The sequence below is a fragment of the Schistocerca serialis genome, chromosome 1, assembly GCF_023864345.2.
Source record: "Schistocerca serialis cubense isolate TAMUIC-IGC-003099 chromosome 1, iqSchSeri2.2, whole genome shotgun sequence".
Taxonomy (NCBI): domain Eukaryota; kingdom Metazoa; phylum Arthropoda; class Insecta; order Orthoptera; family Acrididae; genus Schistocerca; species Schistocerca serialis.
Window position 1 is genome coordinate 704,215,738 of NC_064638.1, and position 19,623 is coordinate 704,235,360.

Consider the following 19,623-nt stretch of genomic DNA (forward strand, 5'->3'; position numbering starts at 1 on the left):
ATCAGACAAAAGGTTGTAATGAGTGGCCAAAGGAATGGTATGAAATTTTGTCTGCAGCAAGTAAACTCAGTTTGCATTTGAAGCAAGTAGAGCAGTAGACACAGTCTTATACATCTTCTTATCCTTTTTGAAAGAATTTAGCTACAACCCGGATCAAGCTCTTCCTTTTCGAAGGCGAAAGTGTAATGAGAATTGATTTAGTCGTCCTGTAAAACCTTGACTGGCACATCTCAGTCTCTTACAAATTTTCCATGTTCTCATAATAAAAATAATTCGTTGTCCACAAAACCACTCCTACATTTTCTCAATGGAAACATGCTTTTTACTTGGTACTCGCTTGGTTTGAGGCAGTGTTGTAGTTTCTTGTTGTGTAACTTTTTTTAATATCTTGTACTTTGCTGATGTCACTAATAATAAAATGTGTTAATTATCTGCTATGGAAACTTTTTAGTGGTATAATTATCAATTTATTTTCAGGTACAAAGTAGCTTTACAGCATATAAGAAGTGGGATTGAGTTTTTGAACAAAGAAATTGTTTTTGAAGTTCATCCATGGCCAGGGACAAACAATATAATAAAAGAGACAACACGAAGTGGCTTACAGGTGTGGCTTTATGGATGTCAATAAGTATCTAACTGCATTGTTAATGCTGTTGCTGATTATTAAAAACATCTATCCATCCAAATACCTGGTATTGTTATTTTGTTTTAGGAATCTCTTAACAGACTGTTCAACACGTGTACTGTTTATCATCAACCAGATGCTGTCTGCAGATATAAAGCCTGCTTATCTACTTACCCGCACATCATTCCATCAGTAGACATATTTTACAGGTAAATATGAAATGTGTTAAATTTATGCTAATTATACAGGAGAACAGAAATTTGACTGTCTTAGATCCATGACTTGTTTTTGACTAATCTTTGGCCTCCAAATACAAAAATAACTGCAGTTTTTATCCATCACATCAATTTTTTAAGCTACAGAATACTCTCTCTTTGTTTCGAAAGTCATGCAAACTGTGCATATATAGGAAAATAAATGTAAAACTTACCAAATATACTGTTCACAGAAAAATGTTCTATTCTTACCAAGGCTATAATAGTTACTGCGAGTTAAATTGTGTTCATACAAATAGTAAACTTTCTTTACCAAATGGTGAGCATACATAATAAGCAAAAATTTTTGCTTACAGCTTCTTCTGGGGTGTTTAATATGTGGACATTCTCGCTTAATTCTTCAACAATAGTCGGCCGTCATACACATATCTCAATGATGTTCATATCTTGGTGGAGTCGCTCACTCTGCTCATCACTGACTGCATCAAGATTTTCCAGAAAGTCAGTAAAATGACTATGTAAAAAATGCAATTTCATACTTATTTTTCAATCAAAGAGGCAGCAGACCATTTTAAAGTCAGCACAGATGATATGTTGATGCATGTGATATTGCAACAAATCAATGGCTTTTCTTTATGTCTTCATATTCCTCTTGTAAACAAATTGAATAGCGTATTGGAATTGCACCAAATAAATTTACATTGCGGAGGACACACTTGAAGCTCCTCATTGAGCTATCGATCCACAATCACCATTCACTTATGTTATAGGCTGAAATTCCCAACTCTCCTTTAAACCACATACATAATGACAATATACAAACCCATCATCACTTCAAAAATATTGCAGAAACACATGTTCTCTTGATTGAAGGTAGAATACTGTAGCTTCTTTTGCAAGCAAGTTTTTCACACACAGTATTAATGCTAACAGTTCTGAAACTTTTCTGGATAGTCCAAAATCTCTTGCCAAACTTTAGCTGCTCAAATTCCTTACATATGTAATCATCTTCAGTTGCAAAATCATTATCAGTGGTGTCACTCAGACATTCACTAGACACGCATTCCTGCATTTCCAAATAAGGTAATTCATTGAAAACTGGCACTGGGATTTCAGCTGAATGAGACTCTTTACATATAGCGAATGGTAAACGAGGATACTCTATTTTATATTTGTGTTTTTTGTTGTATTATGGTGTTTTCACCGTAAAAAATTGACAACCTCTTGAGTGATCTCTGGGTCTCGCCAAATCATAAGTATAACAAATGAAAGTTTACCTTGTATTCCCCTGGTCTGCATCTACATCTATTTTATGTAAACCACCGTGAGGTGTGTGGCAGAGGGTATGTCCCATTTTACCAGATATTAGGGAAGAATGATTGTATGAATGCCTCTCTGCATGCAGTAATTATTCTAATCTTGTCCTCATGATCCCTGTGTGAGCGGTATGTAGGGGATTATAGTATATTCCTAGAGCCATCATTTAAAGCCAGTTCTTCAAATGTTGTTAATACACTTTCTCAGGATAGTTTACGCCTGTCTTAAAGTGTCTGCCAGTTCACTTCCTTCAGTTCTCTGTACCACACTCCCACAGCTTAAACAAACCTGCCCTTCTCTGTATATGTTCGATATCCCCTGTTAATCATATTTGATACGAATACCACATACTTGAGCAATATTCTATAATGGGTCGCATGAGTGGTTTGTAATCAATCTCCTTCGTAGGTGGATTGCAATTCCCCAGTATTCTATCAATAAACTGAAATGTACTACCTGTTGTACCCATGACTGAGCCTATGTGATAATTCCATTTCATATCCATACAGAGTGTTCACTCAGGTATTTATATGAGTCAGTGAATTCCAGTGATGACTCTATGATATTATAGTCATAGGATGCTATGTTTTTTTTTTTTTTTTTTTTATTTTGTGAAGTACACTGTATTGCATTTCTTAGCATTTAAAGCAAGTTGCCAATCTTTGCACCACTTTGAAATCTTATCAAGATCTGACTGAATATTTATGCAGCTTCTTTCAGATAGTACTTCAATATAGATAACTGCATCATCTACAGAAAGCCTGATTTTACTATTGATATTGTCTGCAATATCATTAATATACACCATGAACAACAAGGATCCCAAAACACTTCTATGGGGCTCACCAGAAGTTACTTCTACATCTGACTATGACCCTCCATCCAAGATAACATGCTATGTCCTCCCTACCAAAAATTCCCCAGTCCAGTCAAAAATTTCTTTTGATCCCCATATGATTGTACTTTTGGCAATAAGAAAGCATAGGTGTGGTACAAAGTCAAATGCTTTTCGGAAATCAAGAAATACTGCATCGGCCTGATTGCCTTGATCCGAAGCTTTCAGTGTCATGTGAGAAAAGTGCAAGTTGGGTTTCACATTGTCAATGTTTTCGCAGTCGGTGCTGGTTGGCATTGAGGAAGTCATTCTGTTCAAGATACCTCATTATGCTTGAGCTTAGAATTTGTTCTAAGATTCTGCAACAAATCGATTTCAGAGACACTGGACGATAATTTTCTGAATCACTTCTACTACCCTTCTTGTAGATGGGTGTGACCTGTGCTATTCTCCAACAACTAGACAAGGTTTTTTGTTTGTGGGATCTACAGTAGATTACAGTTAAAAGAGGGGCTCTCTCAGCTGCAAATTCGGTATAGATTGTGGCAGGCATTTCCTCAGGCCCTGGAACTTTGTTCAGTTTTAAAGATTTCAGCCGTTTCTCAATGCCACTGACACTAGTACTTATTTCATTCATCTTTCCAGTGGTACAAGGATTAAATTGGGGCAATTCTCCCAGGTTTTCCTTTGAAAGAACATTTGAAAATGGAGTTAAGCAAAAAATGGAGTTAAGCATTTCAGCCTTTCTTTGCTATCCTCAGTTTCAGTTCCTGTCTCATTTGCTAGGGACTGGACATTAACTTTGATGCCACTAATAGCCTTACATATAACCATAATTTCTTTGGGTTCTGTGAAAGATCATTTGACAATTTTCTGCTAAGGTAGTGTTTGACAGCATCATGTATTGCTCTCTTGACAGTCGAAAGTGTTTCATTTAGTGTTTATCTGTAGCACTATGCTTTGTTTTACATGTATTATGCAGTAATCTCTGTTTCTTTAGAAGTTTCTTTACAGTGACTGTATACCGTGGAGGTTCCCTCCCATTATGGACTATTCTGATGGGCACATATCTATCCATTGCGTGTCAACTATTCCTATAAACCTGAGCCACAGTTCCTCTACAAGCTCCTGCTCTGTGCTGAAAGCTTGAAGTTCCTCATTGAGATATGACACTACTGATTTTTTTATCTAGCTTATTGAACATATAAATCTTTCTGCTTGTTTTAGTCATCCTTTGTACTTTGGTAATCATTGTTGCCACAACCATGTCGTGGTCACTGATACCAGTTTCAGTGTGGACGTCCTCAAAGAGACCAGGTCTGTTTGTTGCCATTAGATCCAATGTACTTTATCGTGAGTGGGGTTCCTAACTCTATGTTCAGACATTTCTCAGAGAAGGCATTTAGTAATGTTTCACAGGATATCTTATCACGCACAGCACTAACAGAACAGTAATTTTCCCAATTAATTGTTGGATGATTAAAATTTGCACAATTGGTGAACTTATGTACAAGTGAACTGAAGTTTTCTCTAGAGTTTTTGGTTACATCAGAAGATGAGTCTGGGCTGCAATACAAGAATCCAGCTATCATTTTATGACCACCCCTGATACTGAGTCTCACCCAAACAATGTCACATGCAGCTTCAGTTTCTATCTTGATGGATTTAAGTTTGTTGTGTTTTGCGGCAGATACACCACCCATTTCTCATTCGCCTTTCCTTTCGATATACACTTAACTTTACCCCAAAAATTCACTGCTATCAGTTTCAGGTTTCAACCAGCTTTCTGTACCTAGTGTTGTGTGAACTTCACTGCTTTTCATGAGCGCTTCAAACTCGGCACTTTGTTGCAAATGCTTTGGCAGTTTACCATTAGGATGTCAGTATGGGACAGGATCTTCTCATGAAATTTTAATCACCAGTTTTCTCCTCCGATTGCGAAAACATTCTGTTGGCACCCACCTACATAGGGAGAAATGATCATTACGATAAAATAAGAGAAATCAGGGCTCGCACAGAAAAATTTAAGTGCTCGTTTTTCCCGCGTGCCATTCGAGAGTGGAACAGTAGAGAGACAGCTTGAATGTGGTTCATTGAACCCTCTGCCTGGCACTTTACTGTGAATAGCAGAGTAATCACATAGATGTAGATGTAGACAGTATTCTCACCTATGGGAGACATTTCTTTGGATCTTACACTGATACTTCTGGGTTTCCTACAGCTGCCGTTATCTGGTTTGGATGGAGATTCACCTAACTTAATAAACACTTGCATGCACACTAACACAGTGCAGCTACCTGAGTAGCAGCCTCTGATGTACAGTGCACACCTGACCCATTTAGGGAGACCCTGCAGTTCGCAACCCTATGGCACAAGTCCAGTAAGTCGCAGCCTAACTTTTCACAGTACCTTCAGAGCACCTGGTTCAGTCCTTCTGCTCCAGTCAGAACCATAGGCCCATGATCAGTTGCGGCAGGAAAGGCTGCAAATTGTGAGCTTCGTTAAAACTCCATGTGCAAGGCTGGTCTTCTCAACTTTCTCTGTCAGTCACTGGAATGACCCAGGTATGATCTTGGAGCCCAGATGGCAGGCATCATTTGTTCCAATGTGCGCTACAGTCTGCAGTTGGTTGCACCCTGTCCCCTCAGTGGCTGCTGGAAAGCCTCTTCAACATGTTGACTGAGGCCCCCAGGTGTATATACTGAGAGCACCTGGTGTCCTGATGCCATTTCCCTAAGGGATACCATCATGCACTGTACATTTGAACTGCCAATGATTAAAAGACCTCTACCCTTTTGTGTTTGCCTCCTCTTGACACCTGACAAAACATGTTTCACCAAAACAGATGGAGTGAGTGCCACTGATTCAGTTTCAGTGAGAGACAGCACCCCAGACTTGTTGGTGAGGCAAATTGTATACACCCTGAGTCCTCCCTGGTCACCGCCCACCCTGTATAAGCTGCCTAGATCTACCATTGACACACCACTCGCAGTCAAGTGAATGAGCAATGACAGATTCTGTACTTAGTGCAGAAGAGATAGGATCCACAGGAGAGGATAATACTATTGGTACCTCCAGTACCGATATCACAGGTACACAACTCTTGGGAGCTCTTCCAACACACTGATTCACAGCAGTTGCCAATCGTTTTACAGTAATCAGGGCGATTTCAAGCTGCTTATAAATATCAACCAATTCATCCCATGTTCGAGAACAGCATTCACAGTTGGGTTTCATTTTTGCTAGTGCACTGTATCACAAGACAGTGAGAAAATAACTTCAAACTAAGCCCACTGATTACTTTGTAATCTGTTTCCCCAAGAAGTTGCTAATTCCCCATAAGATTTGAAGTAAAGACACGAAACTAGATTTCTATTAAGGCAACAGAGATACCCGTGGTAAAAATTAGTAGTTTTTCTAAAATATTTTATGGTTAATTATAGTTGTTAGCAAACTTGAAAACAGAGTTAACAAACTGTTTTAAGATTAAAAATTATTGAAACAAGTTATTTTCAAGATCCTTACGTAACCTCTGGCATATTCACGGGGGACCCCAGTTTGAGAAGCTCTGGTGTAGATCGTCAGATCATCATAGTGAACACACACCATTTTAGAACCACAGGATCAGTTGCTGATTTATTAAAAGCGTATCTCAAAGGCCTGAGGTAAAGGACAATTGTACATATTTCAGACAGATAGACAAACTCTCGACACACTGCTTGCACAATTTGTGAGGGCCCCATAATTTATCTTGATCAGCAACTTTAACTTAAAAAAGAGGCAAAATAAGCTTGCCTGGCAAATGTGCTGATGGTTGTCCTTTAACTGGGATTGGTAAAACTGCCACTTCTATAACAAAACAAATCAGGGCTGTTTAAGCACTTGCAAAGCTAACTACCAGAGGCAGACATTAGGAAATAAATAAAAACCGAACACAGACAAGAACTCTTGATTCCATGTCAGTATGCACTTCACTAAATAAGAGTGACAGAACATTTCACTACAGTATCTGAACTGGTCTACACAGTTTGAACTTGTCACTGGTCTGCTGTGGTATCATTCACCCCTCCCCTCATTGGTTGTAGAAAGTTTGTCAGCCAACTGGACAGCAATAGCTTTTGCTGGCTCCACACTTGATCCCACGTAGAATGGTCATATTCGCAAAACATGTTGAGAAAAAACTTGACATGGTTAAAAAAAAACGCAATTTGGAAATCAGCATCCCCATTTAATACTTAAATTGCTCAAAAATTGAAGTCAGCAGAAATTGTGTTACAAATTATTTCCCTGGTGAATACAATCTAGTGCACATTAACATCTTGTGAACTACTATTTGAAACACATACAACCATCCTCGTTTCTCAGGCCCTTGAGGTATGCTTTCAAACAAATCAGCAACTGATCCTGTGGTTCTAAAATGGTGGGTGTTCGCTGTGACAATCTGCTTCTCAAGCTGGGGTCCCCATAAATATGTTGGGCATTGTGTAAGGATCATGAAAATCACTTGTTTTTGTAATTTTTAATCTTAACAACAGTGTTAACATGTTCGTTGTTTAGTAACAGATAGAGAACTGTAGCCTCTTGCTGGCTTCAGCCATCGGTTACAATTTTTCATATTCTGTTGCGAACATTTACAGTCGCCATTCATTTATTGTACCATTTGGCATGTCACGTACCAACAATTGCACTTGTGAACTAATTGTTTTGTTGCTTATGGCTGGTGTATGCAAACAATTAGTAACAGTTTGCCACTTGTAGTGTAGCTCAGTTTCAGTCAAGTATTTGTCTACCTGAATTTAGAAGTTTTGTGCCTAGTTTATATAATTCTGTATAACATAGTCAAGCATTTCTGCCGTATTTCAGAAAAAAATCCAATGGTCCCACAGGCTCACAAACATAAGAAAACAAACAAGGTAAACTATAAAATACTAGCAATGGGCAAACAATGCCAGATAAAGACAACCAAGACTGGATATATACAGAGAGATGAAAAACAGATAAAGAATGGTAATTTTTCAAAAAATGAAACAACATTGGGACAGCTTTACATAAACACAATTCCAGGAAAACATATAGAGATTAGCTTACAAAATTTCAACTGAAAAAATCTAAATCTCACTGGTCTTATCAGTGCTGTGACAAAAGATGGCATGCAAACACAAGAGTAGAGAGGCACTGCATAAAACTTACTGCAAAAGCATGTACCTGATGATGACCAAAACACAGAGCTACGGATACACACCAACCTACAAATAAAACAAAAACTGTCAACTACAGAACTTAAACCCACACTTAATCATTGTAGGTGAAGGTGGTCTCATGAGCAGTAACAAAACTAAAGGGAGAAAAATTAAGAGCCGTGGTACCAATGGTATCCACATGGAAGTCCTGCAACAAATCACACTGCACATTACCCCCTGTGTACCGTATTTACTCGAATCTAAGCCGCACTCGAATCTAAGCCGCACCTGAAAAATGAGACTCGAAATCAAGGAAAAAAAAATTCCCGAATCTAAGCCACACCTGAAATTTGAGACTCAAAATTCAAGGGGAGAGAAAAGTTTTAGACCGCACCTCCAAATCGAAACAAAGTTGGTCCATTGTAATATGAGACACAATTTAGGTCGAATGAATGACGATACAGCTACAGTAGTTTGGTTCGAGTCGTAAGCTTAACAGTTAAGCTTTACCAGGTAGCCATTGCTATGCGTCAGGCGCTCCGTCCCTTCGTTTTTCACGTGCTTCGTCTGGTTTGAATTGATTGCTTATTTTTCTTTGATCTGATAAGTGCCGTTCTCTTTGTTATAGGTGTTTACGTCACTCTAAGCTGAAAATGCATTACTGTACTGTGTCATGCATTGTTTGTCGCATTCTGATAATGAGTGTTCATGACCTGTCGCCGCTCGTGGCATGGCTTGCTTTTGTGCGCGCTATCGCCGCTTAAAATTAAAAAAAAGAGAGGAATTGTCTCATTAGCGAAACAATGGCAAGAGATTGCTATTTGTTGTTATTTATACTGCTGCTTTCTTTGATAATGATCAACAAGAACCAAATAATAAACTGTGTATGATAGACGATGTTCTGAACGAGAGTTAAGCGAAAATTTTTCTTTAGTACATTACTTTCTGCACAGAAATTAGAGTCATCTTAGATTTGAAAATCTAGTCAATTGCCGTGCTTCATTTCTGACTGTATCACTATTAGGCATAAGAATAATATGAATATAAACATGACATGATATGTATATTCTTCCACGTTTGCTGTTGTCTCACTCTAGTTTTGTAGTTTATCAGGCAGACAGGATTTAAATGAGATAGCAGCAAACACGAAAGAATACATGGCAAAATGTTTATATTCGTATTATTCTTATGGTGAAGAGAAAACTGCATACGATTCACAATTCATTAAAGTTCCCATTAGCAACCATCTATTCTCACAGGTAGGAAAAGTAGAACTGGCCATATTGACAAACATCGCAAACAGTCTTGCCAGTCGGATTTTTGTAGTACATCGAAAAGCTGCTACACTCGAAGATGAACAATACGGAATTTGTATTTACTTCGTTGGATACTGTATGAAAATGCAATGGTCGAAATTCAGGGCGGAGAAAAAAGCTCGTCTTGCACCTTTTTTTAAATTTATTTACTGACGCAGAGGTTTTGGCGCCAGTATTTATCTTTGTGCCTACAGAGCATGCCTGTGTAGCGCTACATATATTCGACGGCAGAAGTTACTTGTAGCGGCACCTACCAACATATTTCAGAACTTCCACTTACTTTGCACTCGATTCTAAGCCGCAGGTGGTTTTTTGGATTACAAAAACCGGAAAAAAAGTGCGGCTTAGATTCGAGTAAATACGGTATCCAAGACCCCAAACGAGGTCCTGCAGCTGAGGAGAATACCCGCAGCATGGAAAATAACAAACACCGTAGACTTCAAGAAAGACTACATAATCATAATAGTGAATTTGCTTAGTGAACACACTTGACAAGATCCAGGAATGCCTTCTGTGTGACAAACTACAATCACACAGGGAGCTAATAGGACTTAGTTTGCATCAATATGGATATCGGAGAAACAAATCAGATGACGATGCGAGAAACCGAGCTCCCCGCATAGTAGAGAACACAGATCAAAAATATGTAAATACCATAATGATGGACATCAGGGTTACATTGGCAACCTCAGGTGACCTTGTTTGCACATCTTAGGGAGCTGCTGGTACCAGCCAGCCTGTACCACAATCTACAGGATTACTTCAGGTACATGGTTGCTGAGTGGCAAGCATGAAACCAGAAAGTGGCCAAAAGACTCAGTGAGAGATGCCCACAAGGGTCATTCTTTGAGCCCATCTTCTTTGGTCTAGCACCTTTAATCCATTCCGTGGAGAGCCTGATGGAATTGTGGTATATGCCAATGACCTACTGGTGGTAGTGCTGGCTAAGTCCTGAACACAACTTAAGGAGGAAGGCAGTGGTATACACTGGTGTGCATGAAACAAACTTTGCACCCTTCTTAAAGGAACAGTCATTCGAAACCCATCAGTGAAACTTGGAAACTGAAACATAGTGCGAAAACAGACAAGATACCTGGGAACTATGATAGAGAAAGTCGTCTTCTTCAAGACCCATATATAAACTACAGCAGACAATGCCAAGAAACTGGGATGAATAAATACTACAGATTACAGACTAGTAACATACACTGTGTGGTTTTGACTCTGCAGCAAGCACATGGGCACAAGCAGAGGGATGTATTCCCAGTTATGAGATGCCTTTAGAACCACATCTTCAAAAGCATTTTTTATAATCTTTGCATCTTTCCAGTCAACATAATCATCAGGTACTGTGCTGCAACATATTGGATGAAGAATGGCTTCACAGATGTAATAAAACAATCATAGAAGAAGACATCACTGATAAATTCCATCTTAAAAGATGACGGGGCAATACATGGCAAATGGAGTGGGACACATGCGAAAAGGGCTTGTGAGTCTATGAGATACTTGTGAACACAAGGGAAAGATTAACAGCAATATAAGGGAAAGATAGATTGCTACTCACTGTAAAGACAACTTGTTCACTTGCAAACAGTCACAACTGAAGAAGGCTTTGTGAATTCCAATGTGTAAGCGCCTTTTTGTTGTGTCTGTCTGCAGCTGTACATGTCATCTGTACAGTGAGTAGTAAGCTATCTTTCCCTTATGTTGTTGATATTCCAACCTAAGGGAAAGATTAGGAGTAAAACGTTCTACCCCAAGCCATTGAATGATACACTTCCTAACTGGACATGGTCTATATCCCATCTGACAGAGCCAGGAGTCGCATGTGGGGAAATTGGCTCCCACGAACATATAATTCTATGCTGCAGTGCACATACCCAGGACAGACTACAAAGGATAATGTAAGGCAACATGCATAATTTCATTGGGAATCCAGACCAGTGATGAGAACTAGATAAACAGTGGACACTATTTCAAGAATATTATTAAAAAAATACTCTAGAGAGAGGACATATAGATTCACACCCAGACCAAACATAACTATACCACTAAAAGGCAGCAGGGGTGATAGTGAAAATGGACTATCGTACAGTGATACAGAAATAAAAGATGAAGCACACACACACACTAAAACAAGGTATAACATAACACAAATGTAGCTACAAAACTGCATAAATAAGTAGAATAATATAAGAGATAGAAATACAAACACACAGCTACATAGAAACTTACAAATAAAGAAAATACAGGTCAAAAATGACTAACTTGATGACTCCATTCTGAGATCTGCTTTCCTGACAACCTAATGAAGTACTTACATTAATGAATACTATAATAATTATCCTTGGAGCATATTTCATTACAGTATGTTACCAGTAACTGGCTATTGCTGCCTAAGTGTCATGTAAAAAGTGTAACTAATTGAGAAAACTGACCTTTAATATACAGTCAGGCTAAATATAAGAACCATAATGTCAAATAGAAAAATACATACCCCAATGAAATTCCGAGGCAAGGCTTTCCCTTCCAATCATTGACAGTGGCAGGCAGCTGTCTTATGTAAGCTTTCCTGCCAGTTTATTCTCTCCTAAATTCTAAATTACACTGGTCCACAGCAGATTTTAAGCAGAAACGAAAGTAGATGGTCTCTATAGATCTTGATGCACTGAACATGAACATCATGATTAAAATTGTCTCCTAGGTCAGGATTACAAGTAAGTTGGAACTTTAGGTGATACGTACACTGCTACCATAATCAATTGGATATACCCTCACACATTAAGTGAACTTACTTCGTAGGAGAGCTTTTGTAAAGTTTGGAAGGTAGGAGACGAGATACTGGCAGAAGTAAAGCTGTGAGGACCGGGCGTGAGCCGTGCTTCGGTAGCTCAGATGGTAGAGCACTTGCCCGTGAAAGGCAAAGGTCCCGAGTTCGAGTCTCAGTCGGGCACACAGTTTTAATCTGCCAGGAAGTTTCATTTCAGCACACACTCCGCTGCAGAGTGAAAATCTCATTCTGTACTTACTTAGTTTATTCACATCTTTTGGGAGCATCTCTGTAGCATCCAGCAGTAGTCAGCCAACATAGCAGTAGTCCACCATCCGGCTTACTGCTGCTTCATGAGGCAAATGTTGCGATGGAACCGCCACTGTACTCCTGACTGGACGCAACCCAGTTCTCAGGGAACACCTCAAGGTGGGGTAAAGGAAGTGCATCTTCAGTATCATGTTGCAGCTAATGACCATCTAAGAATGTGAATGAATTCATCCACAAGATCCCTGCATGTGGGTATTGTGTAAGCAAGGGGATTCCAGTGCTGCAGTCATGAGGCCAAGAGTTCAGCTTTATGCTTTGGAAGATCTGAATCCTTAATCAGATTACTGAGTTCACACTGTGTGATTTTACGTGGTTCTCTGGATGACGATTTTGGTGTAAATGTGAGGACAGTATCACTGGTATGATTACACTTTTTCAGCTGTATACGCCAGTTCAGCATGATCTACTGTCACTGCTTGATTGTAGTTCATGTGGGGGAACAGGAACTGGCCATCCCTTGCCATGAGCCATCAGGCGAATGACAGATGGGTTAGGGTATTATTGAATATCGCTCCTTCTCTTGATATTGACTCCTGTGCTCATGGGAGGTACCCAATAGCAACTCAATGCATGATTTGTTAATTCATGCCAAATAGCAGGCTCACCAAAGTGCTTGGAGACTTTTTTACTATGCATCTAAGCATTCAGTGTAGATGAACATGAGTTGCAACAGAAATGTGGAGCCCACAATTTATCTTGGTCTCCAACTTACCCAAAATACAAGGAGTATGATTGATTGACTGCTTTAGTTAGTGGTCACCTTCTTGTACTGCTAATAACATCTGCAGAAATGTAATAAAAGTTATCAGGTTTGTTACTGCAGATGCGGCATATTTTTGTGGAAGCGTACACATGCTCAATAACACAACTGTTCAATTTCAACACTTCACCCCACATACATCCACTGCCAACCGCCACAACACTCGTTCCAGTAACAAGAGAACTAATACAGCACAGGATAATGCAGTCACAATAAACAACAAAATGGTACCTGTTTCTACATTCGACAGTGCTCATGTGATGAGATGCTGTGAACACAAGTACTGGTAAAGCAGTATTGCCAGATTGCACTAGAAGTGTCTACGTCACTCATTTATGTCAGAGGAACTCTTATTAGAATGCCTTAGCATGTAGCTCCTATAATGTCCCGTAAGTATGACTGTGAAATGTAAACACCTTATTTACTTGTAACCCTGGGCTAGGAGACAATTTTAACCTTGATATTGATGTCCTGCACGTCTAAACCTATATAAAAAACTACTACATGAAAGGGAAGCAGTGGTTGGGAGGGGAGTGAGACAGGGTTGTAGCCTCTCCCCGATGTTATTCAATCTGTATATTGAGCAAGCAGTAAAGGAAACAAAAGAAAAATTCGGAGTAGGTATTAAAATACATGGAGAAGAAATAAAAACTTTGAGGTATGCCAGTGACATTGTAATTCCGTCAGAGGCAGCAAAGGACTTGGAAGAGCAGCTGAGAATGGAATGGACAGTGTCTTGAAAGGAGGATATAATATGAACATCAACAAAAGCAAAACGAGAGAATAATGGAATGTAGTTGAATTAAATCGGGTGATGCTGCAGGAATTAGATTAGGAAATGAGACGCTTAAAGTAGTAAAGGAGTTTTGCTATTTGGGGAGCAAAATAACTGATGATGGTCGAAGTAGAGAGGATATAAAATGTAGACTGGCAATGGCAAGGAAAGCATTTCTGAAGAAGAGAAATTTGTTAACATTGAGTATAGATTTAAGTGTCAGGAAGTCGTTTGTGAAAGTATTTGTGTGGAGTGTAGCCGTGTATGGAAGTGAAACATGGACGATAAATATTTTGAACAAGAAGAGAATAGAGGCTTTCGAAATGTGGTGCTATAGAAGAATGCAGAAGATTAGATGGGTAGATGTCATAACAAATGAGGAGGTATTGAATAGAATTGGAGTTGTTGTTGTTGTGGTGGTCTTCAGTCCTGAGACTGGTTTGATGCAGCTCTCCACACTACTCTATCCTGTGCAAGCTTCTTCATCTCCCAGTACCTACTGCAACCTACATCTTTCTGAATCTGCTTAGTGTATTCATCTCTTGGTCTCCCTCTACGATTTTTACCCTCCATGCTGCCCTCCAATACTGAATTTGTGATCCCTTGATGCCTTAGAACATGTCCTACCAACCGATCCCTTCTTCTAGTCAAGTTGTGCCACAAACTCCTCTTCTCCCCAACCCTATTCAGTACCTCCTCATTAGTTACATGATCTACCCATCTAATCTTCAGCATTCTTCTGTAGCACCACATTTCGAAAGCTTCTATTCTCTTCTTGTCCAAACTAGTTATCGTCCATGTTTCACTTCCATACATGGCTATACTCCACAAAATTCTTTCAGAAGTGATTTCGTGACACTTAAATCTATACTCGATGTTAACAAATTTCTTTTCCTGAGAAACGCTTTCCTTGCCATTGCTAGTCGGCGTTTTATATCCTCTCTACTTCAACCATCATCAGTTATTTTGCTCTCCAAATAGCAAAACTCCTTTAGTACTTTAAGTTTTTCATTTCCTAATCTAATTCCCTCAGCATCACTCGATTTAATTCGACTACATTCCATTATCCTCGTTTCACTTTTGTTGATGTTCATCTTACATCCTCCTTTCAAGACACTATCCATTCCATTCAACTGCTCATCCAAGTCCTTTGCTGTCTCTGACAGAATTAGAATGTCATCGGCGAACCTCAAAGTTTTTATTTCTTCTCCATGGATTTTAATACCTACTCTGAATAGGGGAGAGGCTACAACCCTGTCTCACTCCCTTCCCAACCACTGCTTCCCTTTCATGTCCCTCGACTCTTATAACTGCCATCTGGTTTCTGTACAAATTGTAAATAGCCTTTCGCTCCCTGTATTTTACTTCTGCCACCTTCAGAATTTGAAAGAGAGTATTCCAGTCAACATTGTCAAAAGCTTTCTCTAAGTCTACAAATGCTAGAAACGTAGGTTTGCCTTTCCTTAATCTATTTTCTACAATAAGTCGTAGGGTCAGTATTGCCTCACGTGTCCCCATATTTCTACAGAATCCAAACTGATCTTCCCCAAGGTCGGCTTCTACCAGTTTTTCCATTCGTCTGTAAAGAATTCGTGTTAGTATTTTGCAGCTGTGACTTACTAAACTGATAGTTCGGTAATTTTCACATCTGTCAACGCCTGCTTTCTTTGGGATTGTAATTATTATATTATTCTTGAAGTCTGAGGGTATTTCGCCTGTCACATACATTTTGCACACCAGATGGTAGAGTTTTGTCAGGACTGGCTCTCCCAAGGCTGCCAGTAATTCTAATGGAATGTTGTCTACTCGCGGGGCCTTGTTTCGACTCAGGTCTTTCAGTGCTCTGTCAAACTCTTCACGCAGTATCATATCTCCCATTTCATCTTCATCTACATCCTCTTCCATTTCCGTAATATTGTCCTCAAGTACATAGCCCTTGTATAGACCGTCTATATACTCTTTCCACCTTTCTGCTTTCCCTTCTTTGCTTAGAACTGGAGAGTAGAGAAATTTGTGGCACAACTTGACTAGAAGAAGGGATCGGTTGGTAGGGCTTATTCTGAGGCATCAAGGGATCACCAATTTAGTATTGGAGAGCAGCGTGGAGGGAAAAAATCATAGAGGGAGACCAAGAAATGAGTACACTAAACAGATTCAGAAGGATGTAGGTTGCAGTAGGTACTGGGAGATGAAGAATCTTGCACAGGATAGAGTAGCATGGAGAGCTGCATCAAACCAGTCTCTGGACTGAAGACGACCAACAACAACAACGCAACACCCTCCATTTCCTTTAACTAATTTGCACTTTTCTATTTTGTTTAATGTTGTTTTAAATTTGTGAATATTACTTTGATTTTTCTTTGCCATAAAAAATATTTGCTTATATAATCGAAAAATTTATGTTACTACATGAAGAAAACCCTAATAAACTGTATGACTTGTTTTAAAATACTAGGTAACTGGTCTTATAAGCAATAAATGAAAAGCAAAATGAATACAAAGTCAGAAATGAGTTAGTCGTCTTGAGTTTCAGGCTGACATTGTTCCAAAGCCAAAAATAATCCAAAATATGTTAGCTATTTGTAAGTGATAAGCATTCAAGCCTGCCTATTAGGCAAGTGAACATTGTTTATAAGTGTTCAAACATGTTGTAGCATCGTTGTGCCATCATTACTGAGTACTTTCATTCAGTTCTGTAAAATGCAAATGTGTTTTAAATACTAATTATTGTATCAAAATTTACAGCTAAAAATAGTTTGTATGATGTTGTCATTACCTTATTTACAACATAGCTGAGTTCTTTAGGGCCCTATTTACATTATTATGCACCGGTACCTTGTCATCTGCCACTAAATGTTACTATGATTTTAGTTGGCAATTTAACAAATCACTAGGAACTTGAAAATGTAGCATTTATTTGTGGCAAAATTCATATGTATTTTTGGCAAGATTCGCACTTTAAAATTTCTTTGTTTGTAAGCGATTACAAGTACAGATTTAAAAGGTTGTCATGCTATGTCCCTGAAGATGAAATGTTAGTACTTTGAAACTAACTATTTAGAAAAAGTGGTGCCTGGGGAGGTTTTTGACTGGAATGTTTGCTTTTGCAAAACACTTCAACAGTTTTTTTTTTCCTGATGTGGTCATTGCTTGTTTTCTTCTTTTGTCTCTATTTAAGCTTTCAACAAATGATTTTTTTCTCTTGAGAAGGAGCAGTGTTTTCCCAATGTAGAACAGAGTTCTCTAATTTTGGGTATTTCTCTACATTATTTTTCTTTTACTACATACTTTGATAATTATAAAATCAGCAAGATATTGATTCAGACCTTACCCTTTGTGTGCATTCGTAGCTGTGAAACTCGTACTTGACATTGCTGCAGATATAACTGCCAAGGTACTTCGCATAGAAGTAGAACCGAAAATAATAATTTACACAATAGGGGAAGACATTTGGTGCAGTCAGAATATGTTACCAGAGTTTATCCCTTTATGGCAGTGCATAATATTGATCCTATAAACTGGCAGCTAGCCGAAAGTTTAAAGAAACTAGAATTATGGCCACCAAAATGGAGAGGACCGGTAGAGAGAAAAAAGTCCTGTCTCCCTCTTGCAGTGCAGTCAGCTTACTACTGTGTTCTGTTTTTCTGATAAGACAGAACCTCCACACAGTCATAGAGTGCCGATTCATTGTGGTGTACTGAGCGTTGAAATTGGGCTCTGTAATTCATTCATTCCAAAATAAAAAAAGAAAAGAGCACCAACACAAACATAAAGCATTCAGTAATGGCTACTGCACAATTGCTTGCTGGGGTTGACGATGCCATAAGTAGTAAACGAGATAGTTCAGACCCAACCTTTTCTGACATTTGATGCAACTGCAGTTCAAAACACCCACCATCTAATACAGCCACATTAAAATGTCTGGAGTATACAAATTTTTGAACTTTAACTATCTGACAAGTGTGCGCATTTCTTTGTTCTAAGATGCTAGGCCCCACGCCTGAATTGGTGTGTATCTTCAGCTGACATTCAACTGCTCACAGTTGGTGCTGCACCGGAACACTGAGTGCACTGATATATCGTGGCATCCATGCACATTTATTTTGCAAAGACCTTCTCACACGCACAATGTTTCCAAATTGAATTTTGCTAGATGATGTTCAATGCCAGTAACTGAAAATGGGTTACATTTTTGATATTTATACATAGTAAGCGAACCTATTTCAGATTATGTCTGATAAAATACTCAATTCAAATACAGTTTGCTGTGAAACAACATTTATTATCTAATTTCATGTGTTCACATTTTCAGGCAGAATTCACACCTATATTTACATTTATCACAAATGTGAATTTTTCAGATCCCTACAAATAACTCCACCTGTAAATGTTATTTTATCCCACGAATGTATTTCGTGAATACTTGGTTATTTTTGAAGTATCTGCATTTATCTTTACGCTTCTTTGTTGTGGAAATGCACACACAAACACTCTACGTGTTTTTGAGAAACTCCACCTGCAAGTTGCACTTTTGCACTTAACAAAATACTTGTGTTTATGTGCTGATGTGTTTCTGTATATATATAGAGTCAATTTAAGGTAATTCCTGACAGTTGCAATGATGCAGTGGGCTGGGCACAGCAGCTTCGCAGGCATGCCTAAATCAGTAATGGCTTCTTGGGCTTACTTAAACCAGTAACTACTTCACAGGCCTACCTCAAGAAATTACGTAACGCGTTTTTGGAAATGCTTCAGTGGCAATGCCTCATTGTTGTCACAGGTCTGTCGACAGCTACTTTTTTCATCTTCAGCAGTTAGCATTTAGCATTTGAAATCTGGCAACAGTGCTGTGAGGTGTTGAGGATCATCTACACTCTCTCGCCTGTGGTCCTTGGTGCTACCTGTTTGCATATCAGTCTGGCACCATTTTGAATGTTGTGTGTGAGTTACTTTAAAGTGTTACATATTACGCCATTGCATGGTATGGTGTAATCTTTTACAACGCGTTTTACTTCTGCTAATGCCTTCTGTAAAGTAAGTTTTTATCTACACTTACACTACACAAGTCCCCTCTTTTCCGTTCCAGTTGCAAATAGTTTGGGGAAAGAACTATTGCCAGTAAGCCTCCATTTGGGATTTTATCTTTGTAATTTTGTCTTTGCGGTCTTTCCGGAAAATACACGTAGGAGGAAGCAATATACACACATCATAAAAAGTTTTGCATCACCTTGGTTGCGAGAGTTCCGGAACCTGTACAGAAAATTGGAATAGAGATCAACATAAACATCATTTCTGCCCTTTTCATTGCTCATAAAAACTACACATTGCATGTTGTACCGCCATACATCAAGACCTTCAGAGGTGGTGGTCCAGGTTGCTGTACACACCAGTACCTCTAATACCCAGTAGCACGTCCTCATGCATTGATGCATGCCTGTATTCATTGTGACATACTATCCACAAGTTCATAAAGGCACAGTTGGTCCAGATTGTCCCA

The 19,623-nt window shown here is 38.9% G+C and overlaps 1 protein-coding gene across 4 annotated transcripts in view; it reads left to right on the top strand.

Annotated features, from left to right (window-relative positions):
* LOC126480916 (uncharacterized) overlaps window positions 1-19,623 on the top strand; it is a 331,145-nt gene that overhangs the window by 63,612 nt on the left and 247,910 nt on the right. For all 4 annotated transcript variants that reach the window (XM_050104327.1, XM_050104351.1, XM_050104343.1 and 1 more), the window contains exons 10-11: window positions 478-604; window positions 713-834. In XM_050104327.1, coding sequence (XP_049960284.1) covers window positions 478-604; window positions 713-834 — 249 coding nt within the window. The remainder of the gene's footprint in view (window positions 1-477; window positions 605-712; window positions 835-19,623) is intronic.